Source organism: Podarcis gaigeae (assembly GCF_964106915.1).
Source record: "Podarcis gaigeae genome assembly, chromosome: 6".
Taxonomy (NCBI): domain Eukaryota; kingdom Metazoa; phylum Chordata; class Lepidosauria; order Squamata; family Lacertidae; genus Podarcis; species Podarcis gaigeae.
The window spans coordinates 67,862,137-67,878,259 of NC_139682.1; the positions used below are offsets into that span (position 1 = coordinate 67,862,137).

Sequence of the window (16,123 nt, forward strand, 5' to 3'; positions counted from 1 at the left end):
GTCCTTATGGAAGAAGAAAGTTACATACTGATTAAAAGGTAAAAGGTAAAGGTACCCCTGCCCGTACGGGCCAGTCTTGACAGACTCTGGGGTTGTGCGCCCATCTCACTTAAGAGGCCAGGGGCCAGCGCTGTCTGGAGACACTTCCGGGTCACGTGGCCAGCGTGATAAAGCTGCATCTGGCGAGCCAGAGCCGCACACGGAAACGCCGTTTACCTTCCCGCTGGTAAGCGGTCCCTATTTATCTACTTGCACCCGGAGGTGCTTTCGAACTGCTAGGTTGGCAGGCGCTGGGACCTAGCAGCGGGAGCGCACCCCGCTGCAGGGATTCGAACCGCCGACCTTTCGATCGGCAAGTCCTAGGCGCTGAGGTTTTAACCCACAGCGCCACCTGCGTCCCTAACATACTGATTATTTACCATCTAAAAAAGTCTCAATACTTCAGACTACTTGGATGTGATACATGTCATGTCAGACTGTACCACTTCAAAATGTAAGTGGAAGAATGCTTATGTTCTTTCCAATATCAAGAACTCCCTGCATGTGAAAAGCTGGCTGGCATATCAGGGAGAATTTTTAGTCAGACCCTTTTCCTGACACTAAATTTTTCACAGCAGATATTTTCTGATGCAGGGAATGTCACCATGCACAATTTAAGAGTGCCTTACTATGTGCTTTGTATGAACCTGTGGATTAACCCCTGTGTTTTGACCATATTCAGAAACAAGGGTGGATGAAGCATAGTGAATATGTTAAATCTTACCCAACTTTTCATAATACATTCTTATTGATGATTGCATAGCCATTTGAGTATAGAATCAGTAAATGGTAGTTGTTCAGTCAACTAATGTGAAGGATGGTGATCTTATCAGTGGCTGTGTTTACACATCACAGCAAACTTTCTGGGTTACTTTTCTTCTCTCTTCTAGTGTACAGAGGAAATAAACCATTATCAATGCCTGGAACCAAGGATTTTGATTTGTTTTGCTCCCAACAAATCACCGTGAGTAACCCAATATTGGCTATGGATTGTACTGTGTTGGGAGTGAAACAAGCATGATCCCTGGATGGGACCAGGATTCATGGTTTATTTCTTCCCATTGCTACTGGGGAAGAGCATAGCAGCTACAACCGGTTTGTGCATGGTAGTGCAAGATTTATGGTACTGTGCTGGATGGACACAGAATATGCTTATGATATAAAGCCAGGTTTCCCCTATTGATTCAGTTGGATTGTCTTTGATACTAATCATTATAAATTAAATTATGGTTGGTTGTGTTTGTCAGTGATTAAAAAGGGAAAGAAGGGGTATCTTTCAGAACTTTGAAGAAAAGATGACAACTGGGTCACTTTACCACTTCTTGGCCTTCTTTTGTGAAAAGATTAGGAAGGATGATGACTTGACCTAGTTGTGTTCCATTGTCTGACCTACAGAGAACAGCAAAGATAGTAATTCCAACCTGGTGAAAGAGTGTGTGAACATCTCCTCCTGTACTTCCTAATCTTAGTTTCTTCTTTCCATTACACATTAATATATGGCCAATGTTGTCAGGATGCAACAGAGATATGAAAATGGCATCATCAAGATTTTGAGATGTGTTTGGTGGGTGCCATCTTGCTTTGCTGAGATTAGGTTTTAATTGTCTTTCCAAATGTCCTAGACATAATGTGTAACGGGTGGTTTTTTTTCCTTCCCTAGTAAACAGAAAACCTTTAAAGTATTGTAAATCAGGGCATTGAAGATCAAAGAATTAGCTTCTCTTGTGCTACCTATTGTCTACAAAAGACTGAAAGTTGGTTGCTCCTATACCTAACTAATCTTTTTGTCTTTAACTAATGCATGCACAAAAAAGCTCCTTAAACACCCTTTTTGCTGTCCAAGGCAGGATCTTTCTGAAGGAGACCATGCTATTTCCCAGAGAGAAGGATTTAAGTTTCCAGGGAAGTTTTCCAGGCAGCTTTGGTTGCACTCTGAAATCCAATCTGCCTTTTGACTCTAGAGACTGTCTCCCTTCCCCATTATCATGACGGACTAGTGCTTTTTATTTTTATTTTATTTTTTAAAAAAAACACATGAAGAAAAGGTCTGAAGGGAAATGAGCTATTTGCAAAGAAAAGCCACTTACTATGAACTACATTTGCTGCTTGCTGAGCGGTAACCTAATATGGCTTTTCCTGCTGGTGTTTGTCTGTTTTGGGTTGTGTTGTTGTTGTTGAGTTACTCTGCCTCCTTATCTACAGCAATTATTGGGTCTGAAAGACAGGGCTGTCAGCAGCATCTTCAAACACAAGTGTGCTCTGGCTCCAGGTTGGTACCTCATCCTCACCACTATCACATGTCAAGTAGTTTTGCGCTATGGTGCTGAAGATGCATTATTTTGTTTGTTTATACTATTGATTAAGAAGGGGGCGAAGTGTTGTTTGTGATGCACTAGATGGTTATTTGGGGGAAAGATCAGGAACCAAGGTGTACATTAATATTTGCTGCTGAGAGTATTTAGTGTGTGTGTGTGTGTGTGTGTGTGTGTGTAGATAGATTCAAGTAATCAAATAAATAATACAAAGATCTACACTACTAATTTTACCCCAAATCTTTTGATTTTGATACAGATGCTTATGTACTAATTTATTTGGTGCTAACACAAGGGACAGGTAATCCGACAAAGCCCCAACTGCTGACTTACAGGTTTGCCTTTCCGCACAATAGGCAGGAATCAAGATATTCTTTGCTGCCAGCTTCCACATACTGAATACTTTCTTTGACACAGACATATTGGCTTGCTCTGTCCGTCAGCCGACAGCTGTTGCTGCTGCACCTACTTCTGTATTGTCCCAGACACATCCTCAAGCTACTTTCAAGTCATGCCAAACACCTAAATGGAATCTATGGTCAGGGAGAAGCCTGTTGTTTTCTCTGTCTCGTCAGCTGTTGCCCTCACCTCTCCCAAGTGGTATTGAAACTCCTCTTGTGTTCCAAGTCTTTCCTTCCTTTCTGCCTTCTTACAAACCGCAACCCAGCGAGGTGACATTTGACAGAGCACACAGGCCTGTCAACTGTACAACACGAAGACCCTCTATTCCTCTGCCCCTCCTTCATATTGATGTGTGCAGCTAAGTAGTCCGTCTAAGCATTATGTTCAGGAAATCGGAAAAACCCATTAAAATCAAATCTCAGCAAATCTAAAAATCCTCTGAATGGTTTGGGAGTAATCAAAAGACTGGCTTAATTTCCCTTGCAGTCATTAATGTGCCTCAGCCATGCGCTCAAATTATTCTAATGGCTAGGTCAATTCTCACTGTACTGTCTGCGAAGTGTGTGAAATGTTTTCGGCAATTACTCTACCGGGTTGCGATGAATAAAGAGTTAATCTGACTTTTCTGTCCTTCCGTGTTTGTGCACCTGTGCCTGAGCCCAGGTCATGTTCCACCATTCTTAACTGAATGGCTTGACTGGTTTACCTAACTGGGGAATAAACTCCCCTTTCCTCTCCCCCCCATCTCACCAAAAGGAGGGAAAAGCATCATTCTTTCAGCTATACATGGCAGACCATTTCTTTGCAGCCTCTATAGATTTTTCAGCATAGAAAGCTCTCCCCACTCTGGGTGAAAGACTCTGCGATGTAACATGACTATTCCTTTGTGTCAGCTTCAGGAAACTCCTGCTGCAGCTGATGTGCCGCCACTAGATTAACTGGTGACGGATCTATTTTTTCCTTCTAGGTGCTTGGGCTTCTGCCAGGGAGAGAACTATGCTTTGTTTGTCTGCACTGAACTTCTTCCCCTTTGCCACTGAAAATGCCTTAGTGGCTGCCCTGTACTGAAACATCCTTTGTGTCATGATATGAATCGTTTTGGCCTTGTGCTAGTTCAGAACTTGTTGGCGGCATTTGCATGTTACAGGGAAGGAAGAACTCCCAAGTCCAGCATAGCAATGGTCTGTGTGATGAGCAGAGGGTCAGTATAGAATCATAGAATTGGAAGGGATTCTGAGGGTCATCTAGTCCAATCCCCTGCAGTGTAGCCACAGGAACATTGGAAGCTGCTGAGCTACAGCCCTTCCCCTCTGCTGCCAGACCAGAACCCTGATTTGATTTTTTTTTTTTTTTTGTACCTGTTACTATAAAAATCCTGGTTTGATCTACTACATCTCCTTGGACTGAACAGGTGACATGACTGGCTTCTGGTCTAGCCTCAGCAGATGGGAGCTTTCTCTGGAAGCAACCCTCTCTTCCAGTGGTGGTCCATTTCAGGGCTTGACAGGGTAGGTTGATGGTGAAAATTCATAATAACTTGTAGATTTAACTTGTAGGGGGTTACAGATCAGAGTCGAGCATCCGCCGGCAGGGATTTGAGAGAGGAGACTCTTTGTCTCCTCCTTTATTACAGCCTTGTTCAAAATGATAGAGTTGCACATGCATGATCAGCTCTCTCATTCCCCCCCCCTTTTAAACCCCAAATTTATTGATGCATGAAGAATGATTATGCTTCAATACCAAACAATAAATAAATCAGAATTGTAGATTCTGTGTGCCTAGCGTGCACACATGCAACAATCAGGCATTAAAAGTGCAAGAGAAACAAACCGTTTCCCACCAATAAAGTGAAGGATGGGTTAAGTGCAGGAGATGTTATGACTGGCAATGGAAAGATCACTATTAAGCAGCTGATGACCACAATCCTAAGCATACTTACGGCGAATTAAATGACAGTAAAATGTACTTCTGAATAACGTGGTTAGAAATGGAATGGGTTGTGGATTTCTTTTTCTTTCTTCTTCTTTTTGATAAATAGGTCCGTCCCCCACTAGGAATAGTCCATAGGTCCTTCACACTGGGATAGTTCAAAAAAAGGGGGGAGCTTTATTGTCCTTTATATGCATCTGCCCAGATATTCTGTCTTTATGGCTTTCTCCCCTTTCCTTTGAAAATCTTGAAACAAGAGTTAGCAATTGCCAAAGTGGCCATGTCGGTTCATGGTTGCAAGGTGTTGATACCCATACGATCATTGCCTTAAGTCCAGGGAACCACAATCACTGGAAGTATAGTAGTCTTAATTTCTAATGACAGAACTGTTGCATGTGGCTGACTTGGGGACACCACCAGCAGCAGCATGGTGGATTTGGCAGAAGAATTATTTTTATTTCCCTCCTCTGGCTGCTTGCAGGGTTCCTTTTTTAAGAGAAACTCTGGAGCTCACATTGCTAGTTTGACGCTGCTGTTCTTTGGCATGGCAGCGAGGAAAACAAGGGCCACCAGAGCTGTTTTGTCTGTGGACTTCTTTGCAGACTTAGTTGTTTGCATTTGGGAGGTTGCTTTTGTAGGCTTAGCAGTAGATGTTTTGAAAGGGAGATTAAAGTTCCGAAAGATGTCTAGTGCTCTGCCTCCCTCTGTGCTGTAGAAAGCTGTTTGCTTCTCAGTGAAGGGAAAACAAATGGAAGCACATCAGCTTCGCCCTTTTCCAGCATGGCTCACTTGGACAAAAACCTTCTGCACTAATGTGTGTGCAGTGCACTCCTGTTGTAGGAAAGAAGAATCTCATTTTGTTCAGGGGTTCCTTGGTTAATTTCTAAGGTCTGAGGCTCAAACCGGCATGAAAGTCCTTCACTCTAATCCCAAATGTTAATGTGTTTGTCTTACAATTAATTGGCTATAGAGAAGGGGATATTCTGCACATTCTCAGGGATGCTCTTTTCAGGCTTACCTGAAATATGCTGGCATGGCCTGACTGCTATTAAGCCCCGAGGCTTAAAAGCAGCAGCTTGCCTTAATGCTGCCAATGGCAAACGGTTTCCATCAAGACTTTGATGGATTGTTTTTGGCTCCCAGAAACCATGTCTCTGCAGAAGACATATTTTGGATTTGGCACTGCTGCTGGTCATAGGGGGGCAGGAGCTGCTTCAGCAAAAATGGATATTTTGATTGTATCGTTTCTGCCGCTTCTGCTTTTTGTCTGAGGGGGCGCAGAGCCATGCATAATACAAAGGGTGGCACTAGTGATGCAAGTGGAAGGCAGGGAAACTGTGAAGGAGAGACCTCCTGCTTAGTTTCTTTTGGCAGCTGCCCGACTTCCTTGTACGAGTGTTTGGGGTTTTTCTTTTCCCCTCGCCTCGCAATGTTTTAACTTGAGACTTCATGGAAATCCACTTCCCTGGCTTCACCACTTCTCACAGGAACGTGCCAGCATCATTAACAGTTCCTGCCTCAGTTGGAAGATGATCATTAAAACAATTTTTTTTTAATTTGATGGTGGCCAGTTGTTGGTTCTTCCTGCAACCCCTGCCCGTTTTCTTATCAACAAGAGTCTGATCTCTATGTATCGTTTCGAAAACGTTTTAGTGACGTGAACATGAGTTGATTTTTATTTTTTTCCATTTCCGTTTCTTTCCCCAGTTATGAAGATCAATGATGTAGACCACCCACTTGAATGACGCTGGACATTTATAACTGGAATCTTTAAGGAATAAAAAGAAGAAATACGTCAAGAAAGGGGGGTCAATAATGGTGGCTTCTGATTGCAGAATGAAAAGGTTTTGGCTACTTCTGATAGTCAGCTTCCTCCAGTGTACAGAAGGTAAGATAAATTCTCTTAAGTTAAAATTTCAAGTTTCTGTTGTGATGAGATGTGTCTGCTCATATAAACCATGAGAGTCCAAAAGGACAACATAATTTATTGCAGAAAAGATGCTCCTACCCTAGTGGGATAAAACTTATTTTGGCATACGATGGTATATTTGTCAACTTCTGAAGCTTATTCTTTTGGGCTGTATCCACATGTGATTGACCAATATGATTATACTTGATGTGTATATAATATTTTTCATTTTCATGGCGTATTGTTAGGTTAGGTGAAGCTATTTTTCCTGTGGCTTTTCCATTCCTTTCCCCTTCTCTTTATGAATACCTTTTAAAAATTAATTTTAAGTCATTATGTCCTTGAAATTATGTTTAAGAACATGACTAAAACAGCTTCCCAACTTTGCTTTAACTATTATTAAGCATCTGCTGCAAATTCTAAGTGGCCTCTTATTTAAAAATGTAAATGATTAATTGATTCCTGACAATGGAATATGTTGTCTAGCAAGTGGAGTGCCGGGGTGACTGTCCTTGAGTGTCAGGTGGTTTATTTTTGGATTCCTCTTGTTGAGCCATCTCAAAACGCTGTCCTTGAAAACCAGCAAACTGCAAGTTACATAAACACAAGACATAGCAGCTTTAAATATGTATGATCCAATGGAAGAGAAAGTGCATTTGGGGCTATTGCTTTCTCACTTACTGGTCTTACTGACATCAGTGTGGCAAGTCGTTAGCGGAAAATCAGCACTGTACATCTCAGAACTGGGTAAAGTGTAATTGAAAGTGGGTCACCATCAACTTAAATCTCAGTGCTGTTTGAAAATTTATTTACCTACTGTTAGATGCAGTACCTAAGGCTACACTTAAATTAGAACGAAAAGAAGTGTCTTCCCCACCCCCTTTTTTTGAATAAAATTGCCATGTTCATTTTCACTGGTGTCACAGACCTAGTCATTTGTGCTAGCGTATTTCCTTTCAACACTAGCACAACACCCCCCTGGCACTGTTGCAGTGCCACGCTTGTGTAGCAGGTTGTCAGGATAGATAATGAAGCAAACCTGCTGCCCAACCTCCATTCATTCCGTATAAGTCCCATTGAAATGAATGGAGATTGCATGCCATTGAATTATACAGTGTATCTCCTTTATCTTAGTTCTAATTCATGAAAATCAGCTAAGAGTTCTTAGCAACAAACTAGCTAAACTGCAACAGACATTTTGTTGTTGTATTAAAAGAAACAACACAGGGGGCAACGGATCACAAGAGCTGGCTGGCAAAAATCATGATGGGGGGAAAACTGTGAAGCCAGCCAATGCCTCTACATAGCTCCATCCTTATATCAGACATCGTAATATGTCGGTATATCGTGATATTTAGCTGGTGATATTGTCACGATGTTGAAAACCAGATATTGCCCAACTTAGGGTTAGGACCGCATTGTTAATGTAGCTGGTGAATGTAGCCACTGTTTTTATGTGTGGGATCTTATTATGATCTCTCCTGTTGGCATGGTAATAGTCACCCTTCATCCCAGTCCTTCTCTCCTGATAATGTTTTGGAAGGGAATTGAGGAGTTTCATATCTGTGAATGCTCCTGTGAGCCTAGTTGTGTATCTGAGGTGTCAACCCCTGCAAACAGGGTAAAGGCACCGAACGCCAAGGATTGTGTTCTCAGCTCCCTCTTCCCTCCCACATGTTGAACAATAAAGACCACTGTTTACTTCCATGAATATCTTGCAGAAAGCTTTAAAACATTCTATATCTATTTAGTTTAATGTTGGCTCTGTGCTAAGACACGGCTCATGGGCTTGAATTGGAAAAAAGAAGAAGTGTCGTGTAGGAACTCCAATTTAGATTTCACGCAGTGTAGACCTGCAATCTCTCTCAGGGGATATTGCCCTTTGAAAACCTGGTTTGCCTGACCAACTTTTAAGACCTCCCCCTGCCTCCCTACAGAGTTGTCGGCGGAGTGTCGAAGGCCAGCTCTGACCAAAAGCGCACTTTTCTCAGTTGCGGTTTCATTAGTTGGTAATTTGTGATTGTCAGAGAATATTGTTATATACGTGTGCTCCAGCTGGCCTTTATGCCTTTAGTAGAGAATTAAATTTTTATTTTCCTGTGGAACTGCAGTTTATAAATGAGAGGTGATGTACTATGCAGCCACCTTTACAAAGTAAAGAAGTTAAAAGCTAATGAGAAGCTTAGATGTCTACATGTAACCACTAGGTGCCCTGAGTAATTACTGCAATGCCTTTATAAAAAAGAAGAATCGGGGGTTGTTTTAGTGATAAGAAATTCCTGTGAAATACTGTGGAAGTATTGGGAACATTGAAAGCTTCCCTATTACAAGGCACCATTTGGGCTATCCATTTAAAACAAAATCATGCCACTTTAAGCGGTCTTGTTTACCCCACCCATAGGAATTGCAGTTGGTTAAACGTGCTGAGAATTGCTAAGGAGACCCCCTATTCCCAGAGTGATTTAACAATCAATGTGTCTCCTCAGGGAACTCTGGGAATTTTCGCTCTTTAAAGGGCGCAGAGGTCTCCTAACAGCTCCCACCCTTAACAGGATTCCCAGGATTATTTGGGGGAAGCCATGACTGCTTAAAGTGGTACGATACTGCTTTAAAGATATGGTCATATGGGGCTCAAATCAGGCAATCTGTCTCTAGACTCTTATCCAAGATAGAATCTTAGAATCAAAGAGTTGTAGAGCTGGAAGGGCCATTTAGTCCACCCCCCTGCAACGCATGGATTTTTTGCCCAATGTAGGCTTGAACCCACAACCCTGGGATTAAGAGTCTCCTGTTCTGCTGACTGAGCTGTCTGGAGACATTGACTATTCAAGCAAGTCCAGAAGACTTTCCCATTGTCTGCTATGTGATCTATTAACAGGAAATTCCAGGAACTCAGGGTTGCGAACCTCTGCATTTAAACCATGTGTGCATAGCACAGGTTTTCACGCTTCCTTTTATTCTTTTACATCATAGTAGGCTCCCTTACGTTTCAGTGGATGCAGTTTACTTCCCTCCATTAAATGGAATGGAGAAGATGGTCTGCAAATGGACAGGGGTAGCCAACTGGATACCCTCCGAATCTTGCTGGACCAGCTTTTTTCATCCCCAGACAACATGACCAGTGAGCAAGGATAATTTGGGATCAAGGATAATTGGGGGGGGGGGTGTGTGTATGTATTCCAGCAGCATCTGGTGGGTGCTACATTGGCCCCTTGATCTCATGTAGGTTCCTGATCTCAGAATAAATATCTGGATAGCGGTGATATGCTGTTAGATTTTTTTACTTTAGAACTGCACAGTTGAAGGGGAAAATCACCCCTGTCTTTTATCAGTGATACTTTGATAAATATTTGAGCTCAGTACTGTAGATAAGATCGAGGAGAAGAAAGAAATGTCAAATAGCACTGTTTAACAAGCAATATTTTGAGGGGAGAACATCATCTGCATACATTAGGGGTGGAAAAAGTGAAATGATGAATTTCCACCATTTCCGAGCTAATTTTCATTTCCATTTGTAGCATTTCAAATTCATGTTGTTCTCATCTCTTATTTTTCTTGCCTTTAGTTGCCAGCAGTTGCCAGAGGCAATTTTTGATGCTTCAGTACCGAATTGAATTCTTTAAAATAAAAAAACCCCAACATTTCTCACTTAAAAGAAAACTGGGAAAGAAATTGGGAAGAGTAGACGGAATGGAGCCACATTAATTACAAATTCTTAAAATAAATCAAATATTGTGGTTCTCTGTTCTGGAAAGGAATACTAATGTGGAGGTAGCTTCAAGCCAAAGCAGGGGAAATGAATCTTGCTTTATTGGATAGTCTTGCAAGTTCTGCTTTAAAAAAAAATGTAATAGGCTCAGGTGTAGCTGTGCTGTACCAGACATAACTATATGTGGAAAAGCATCAGGAGCAAAGGTGAATGTGGGATTGAGTTGTATGGGGCAGGAGAAGAGGTTCCAAGATGAAGTTTATCACCCAACAGGCCCTTCTGAAGAACTGGGATTTTGGACTTGTAGCAGTTGAGGTGTAAATGTGAGGCAGAAAGTGAACACCAACTGTAGCGAGCCAGATGAGTTTCTTAGTTCCTGAAATCATCAAGGAACCCTGATATGAAAGCTTCTGTATGGGTAAGGGATCTGAGCTGCTGTGGACTATAGGTGCAAGGCAGCTTTCCTGGCTAGTGTGGGGTGCCCTCCTTTGTCATATATAGGGATGGGAGATCTGATACATCCCAGATCACTAAATAAAATTCTACTACAGGCTCGAATCCCCTTTGCGCTTGTAGTTTTAATGGACAGAATGAAAAAATGAACCACTGTGGGGGCTATAAAGGCAGGTGCTGGTTCAGGAACGGTAGTGATGTTTTCTGCATTATCATCTGTCAAGTCAACAGTCCATTTCACCATTTCTAAATTACTAGCTCTAAAAGCCCATGTTGCTATGAATACAAATGGTGCTATATCCCCACTCCATTGTAATTGGGGTAGGCCTGGAGATAGCTTTTTATCAGTAGATGTGTGCTATATCCTTGGATGAGGAAGGTATTTAAGCTTCTCAAAATGGTAGGATGAGGAAGGACTCCAGTGGTTTCAGAGCCATTAATCCCATAGGGGTCTGTAATATTAAGTGTGTGTAATGTTAAGGGAACCACAGTCCATACCACATTCATTACCACAGTAATGTTTTTACAAGTGGGGCCCACTGCACTTTTCGAGTGTAAGGAAATGTGGTGCAACAGGAACAAACTTCCTAACTGGGTAAATGCCATCTGGATTCTCCTCAAGAAATGAGTAGCAATTCTGCATTCCCTGCATAAAAACCACATCCCATCCAAATGCATTGGAGGCACATACTCAGTTAAAGCATGTTGTTCTTTGCTAATGTGTCCAGAAAAAACACACCTAGGCATAACACTGTGTAGAAGATGGAAGAAAAACATAGCAAGAATCTACATCTGGTTCAGCTCCTGATAAAGCATTCGCCAAATACTGTTTTAGAGGAGCTTCCTGACAGGGACATTGCAGTCTTGTTTCAGTTGTAAATAGATAATGGTGTCTGAAGATATCGGGGGGGGGGGGGAAGGAAACTACTCAAAAGTGAAGAAATAAAATAGAAGACGTTAATGTTCCATCTTCCTTAAAAGTTATTCTTTTTTTTATTGGAGTAATATGAGCAGTTTTTGTTTTGAAAACCACAGCCAAGGTAATAAGTTACATGAAGCAGCGAGTGCTTAACATTGCAATGAAAGAAAACAAAAGAATAAAATATGTGCTGTACTAATTCACATTCAACGTAATAAAGCTGATGGTAAAACTGGGACCCCAGTAAACAAGGGAATGCTTGCTTTCCCACCTGCAGCTTCCCTTCCACTACCCCTTCACATTTGTGCACCAATTAGCTATAAAGGTAAAGGTAAAGGTACCCCTGCCTGTACGGGCCAGTCTTGCCAGACTCTAGGGTTGTGCGCTCATCTCACTCTATAGGCCAGGAGCCAGCGCTGTCCGCAGACACTTCGGGTCACGTGGCCAGCGTGACAAGCTGCATCTGGCGAGCCAGCACAGCACACGGAACGCCGTTTACCTTCCCGCTGGTAAGCGGTCCCTATTTATCTACTTGCACCCGGAGGTGCTTTTGAACTGCTAGATTGGCAGGCGCTGGGACCGAATGGTGGGAGCGCACGCCGCCGCGGGGATTTGAACCACTGACCATGTGATTGGCAAGTCCTAGGCACTGAGGTTTTACCCACAGCGCCACCCGCATCCCTACCAATTAGCTATAGTTGGCACCAATTGAATCATAGAATTGGAAGGGAATACGAGGGTCATTTAGCCCTACCCCCTGCAATCCAGAGGGACACAGGTGGCGCTGTAGGTTAAATCACAGAGCCTAGGACTTGCCGATTAGAAGGTTGGCGGTTCGAATCCGTGTGACGGCGTGAGCTCCCATTGCTCGGTCCCTGCTCCTGCCCACCTATCAGTTTGAAAGCACGTCAAAGTACAAGTAGATAAATAGGTACCGCTCTGGCGGGAAGATAAACAGCGTTTCCGTGCGCTGCTCTGGTTCGCCAGAAGCAGCTTAGTCATGCTGGCCATATGAACCAGAAGCTGTATGCCAGCTCCCTCGGTCAATAAAGCGAGATGAGCGCTGAAACCCCAGAGTCGGTCACGACTGGACCTAATGGTCAGGAGTCCCTTTTCCTTTACCCTGCAAGCCAGCAATCTTTTGCCCAATGCAGGGCTCAAACCCATGCTCTACTGACTGAGCTATCTATGGTGGCTACATACGGGAATGAAAGTTCCCCACTGTATATGCTGTGGCCCTGATCAGATCAGGCTCATACATTTGAGTAAGGGGGGGGGGAGCACACAATTAGCTCCAAGCAAGGTTTTTAACATAACATGTAGTGTGACCTTCAGATGCAAAAGTGATGCATTAGCCATTATAAAAACAAATGAAGGATGAGAGCTCATTTGACCTGCTATGGTCAAGATACTCCATTTTCTCTGGCCGAAACTATAAAGCAGAATGAGATGGCTGTCAGTAAAGTGACTTCCTTGGGTGATGTTAGCTGAAAATGGACAGCCATGGCCTTCACGTTTCTGCTCAAGTAGCTGCTTGTGTCTCTGCGGTGACATAATGCTTACTTCTTCATCCCATCCCTATACTACCCCACCTCAGGAGTGGCATGCATGGAGTTAATCCTGGTTTGTTTTCACAACAGCCCTGTCTGGTAAGTGCAGATATCTGCAGATGCTAATAATCAACCTGCAAATGGAGTATGAACAGATCTCAGTGCATAGCTTTCCATTTTGAAAGCATGCAGTGTGTGTGTCCTTTTGCAGCTTTCATTCCTAGGAAGACAAGGCCTTGCAAAAACTGGATATATGAAAGGAGAGGGAAAACGGTCTAGGCGGTGTAGAATAAGAGACAAACCTGACAACTCCAGTTTGTGAATTGCCATTTGTTGTGCTTCACTGAAGGAAACATTGTTTAGGAACTTAACTAGGAAGTCTTTGCCTTTGGCAGTCAAGGTATATATTAATGCAACTTTGCTCATAATGTGACTCAGGTAATTCTAAATCTTGAATTTCAGTGAGCTACATAGCTTCGGCTGTTCCTTGTTAGACACTCAGTTATAAACTTTGCTTAACACATTTGTGATAGTGGAAGTCATTTAACAGCTCTGGGTGCTCCATATACAAAGAATAAAAGGATGTTGAAAATTTTCCAACAAAGCGGTTGAGGAATAGTTTGCTAGTGCTAGCCCAATTTTTTTTTATTTCTGTAGCCCTCTAAAGTAATGCTTCAATTTACTACTTTTCATTGTGATAACCTTGTTCAGTCACCTAAAGAATAGCTCCATGATCAGTCACTAGGATTAGATTGAATTGGCTTAGCTTTCTTGGTTAGACACAGTTGGTTAAGGGTATCTTTATTGCCATTTTTAGCCTGTAGTTGCCTCTTGTTTTAAATTACCTGAAGATTCGAGGTTACATTTCAGCCGCCTACGCATGGTTTGTGCCTAACAGCTCCTGTTTAAAAGAAGTGGTCCCTAGTATGTATAGTGCATGAATATTTATTTCTATTTTTTAAAAATAGTTGTGTGCAAAGATGAATTTTGTAACTTTCAAGGGCGGAGAATAGAAAGAAAATGAACAGACATAAATTTAAATTCAACAACAACAAAAAACCTAGGCAAATCTTACAGATAGTGTAACAAGCAATGTGTCTTTTAATGATTTAGTTGTGGAGGTGAACTTGAGACCTGTTTTCCAGATGGGTCCCATGAACTGTTTTAAAAAAGGGAGAAATTAGTGTACTGGAATAATCCTGTTTCTGATTGAGCTGTAAGTTCTGTTGAAATCTTGTAAATGAGTTTATGAGAAGGATTTGGGACAGAATGCAAGGAACTCTAGCTTAAAGTCACAAAACTTTGAGAGTAAATAATAAGTGAATAAGTCAGAATTGTAGCATAACCCTTGAGGAACAGATGAACTTAATGCAAGTCACATATATCATGTTATGACTGTTGTTGCTTGCCAGGGCATAGTTACTTAATTTTTTTTTACAATATCATACAGTATTTGTTGTATATGTATAAAACCATTTGTATAAAACCATTTGTATAAAACCATTTGTCAAATTTGTGAAGCTTCAAACATTATGCATAGCTCTTGCCACAATAAATCTAGTAGTTTTTAGACATGGGTGGCGCTGTGGTCTAAACCACAGAGCCTAGGGCTTGCCGATCAGAAGGTCGGCAGTTCGAATCCCTGTGATGGGGTGAGCTCCCATTGCGCGGTCCCTGCTCCTGCCAACCTAGCAGTTTGAAAGCACGTCAAAGTGCAAGTAGATAAATATTGTAGGTACCGCTCCGACGGGAAGGTAAACAGCGTTTCTGTGCACAGCTCTGGTTCGCCAGAAGCAGCTTAGTCATGGTGGCCACATGACCTGGAAGCTGTACGCTGGCTCCCTCGGCCAGTAAAGCGAGATGAGCGCCGCAACCCCAGAGTTGTCTGTGACTGGACCTAATGGTCAGGGGTCCCTTTACCTTTTAACTTTTGTTAAAACAGATGAACAGACTAGTCCTTCTTGTGCATAGTATGGGGCTGAGTGGCTGTATCTCTGCCCCTGCTGCTGAGGTTTTATGGTGCTGCACAACTCATTTCAGACATCCTTTCTTTTCTTTTTTTGGATGGACATCTGCAGGGATCTGTCTACATCCAGGGTTTCAGAATGTGGCAAAAGCCTACATGAGTAGAGGAGTGGCCCAACATCCCTTTTATACTCACGGAATCATAGAATTGTAGAGTTTGAAGAGAACTCAAGGATCATCTAGTTCACATCTGGTCCAACCCCCTGCAATTACATATGTGAATGGGATGGTTTGTTTCTCCAGTACACAAGGAAAAGTGGTTAGAACACTGTTTAGTTTTAGAATTTTCGAATGCTCATCGTGTTTGTTGGGTTGAGGAATGAAGAATTAATATCATCAGAGCTATTTTTCCTTCTCGCTTCGGCACCTTCTTAGGAAGCGTTAGTTTAGCCCCCAGTAAAATCTGAGCGTGGCAGAATCATTGAGTGGCAAGGTGTTTTTGACCTTTAGAATGCTAAGGTGTCAAACACAGTATAATGAACTTGCTTGCTTTTCTTACATTTATCACCTGATTTTGTTTTTGAAACCTTTTGTTAGCAGTTTACCAATTGGGAGTAACATACCAATAATTATATATTTTTATTATTATTACTATTATTATTAATTGAATTTCTATACCATACTTTATCCGAAGATCACAGGGCAATTGATAAGCAAATCAGCAGTAATCCTGAGACTATGGCAAGACAGAAACCGTGCTCACTTTAATAAACAGAGCAACACCATATTTTGAGATGGTGTCAATTTTTCTCTGCCTCCAAAAGGAACCTGAGCATCTCTACTAAATATGAAATTTCTGTTGTGCTAAACCGTTATTGTGATTTCATTATCGCTACCCACTGACTTTTCTTTGAAAGAGAGTTGTTGGAGTATCTG

At 42.1% G+C, this 16,123-nt stretch overlaps 1 protein-coding gene across 27 annotated transcripts in view; it reads left to right on the top strand.

The window, feature by feature from the left end:
* ADGRL2 (adhesion G protein-coupled receptor L2) overlaps positions 1–16,123 on the top strand; it is a 353,211-nt gene that overhangs the window by 192,028 nt on the left and 145,060 nt on the right. For all 27 annotated transcript variants that reach the window (XM_083743180.1, XM_083743186.1, XM_083743193.1 and 24 more), the window contains one exon: positions 6,390–6,570. In XM_083743180.1, coding sequence (XP_083599306.1) covers positions 6,498–6,570 — 73 coding nt within the window. In that variant the 5' untranslated portion in view covers positions 6,390–6,497. The remainder of the gene's footprint in view (positions 1–6,389; positions 6,571–16,123) is intronic.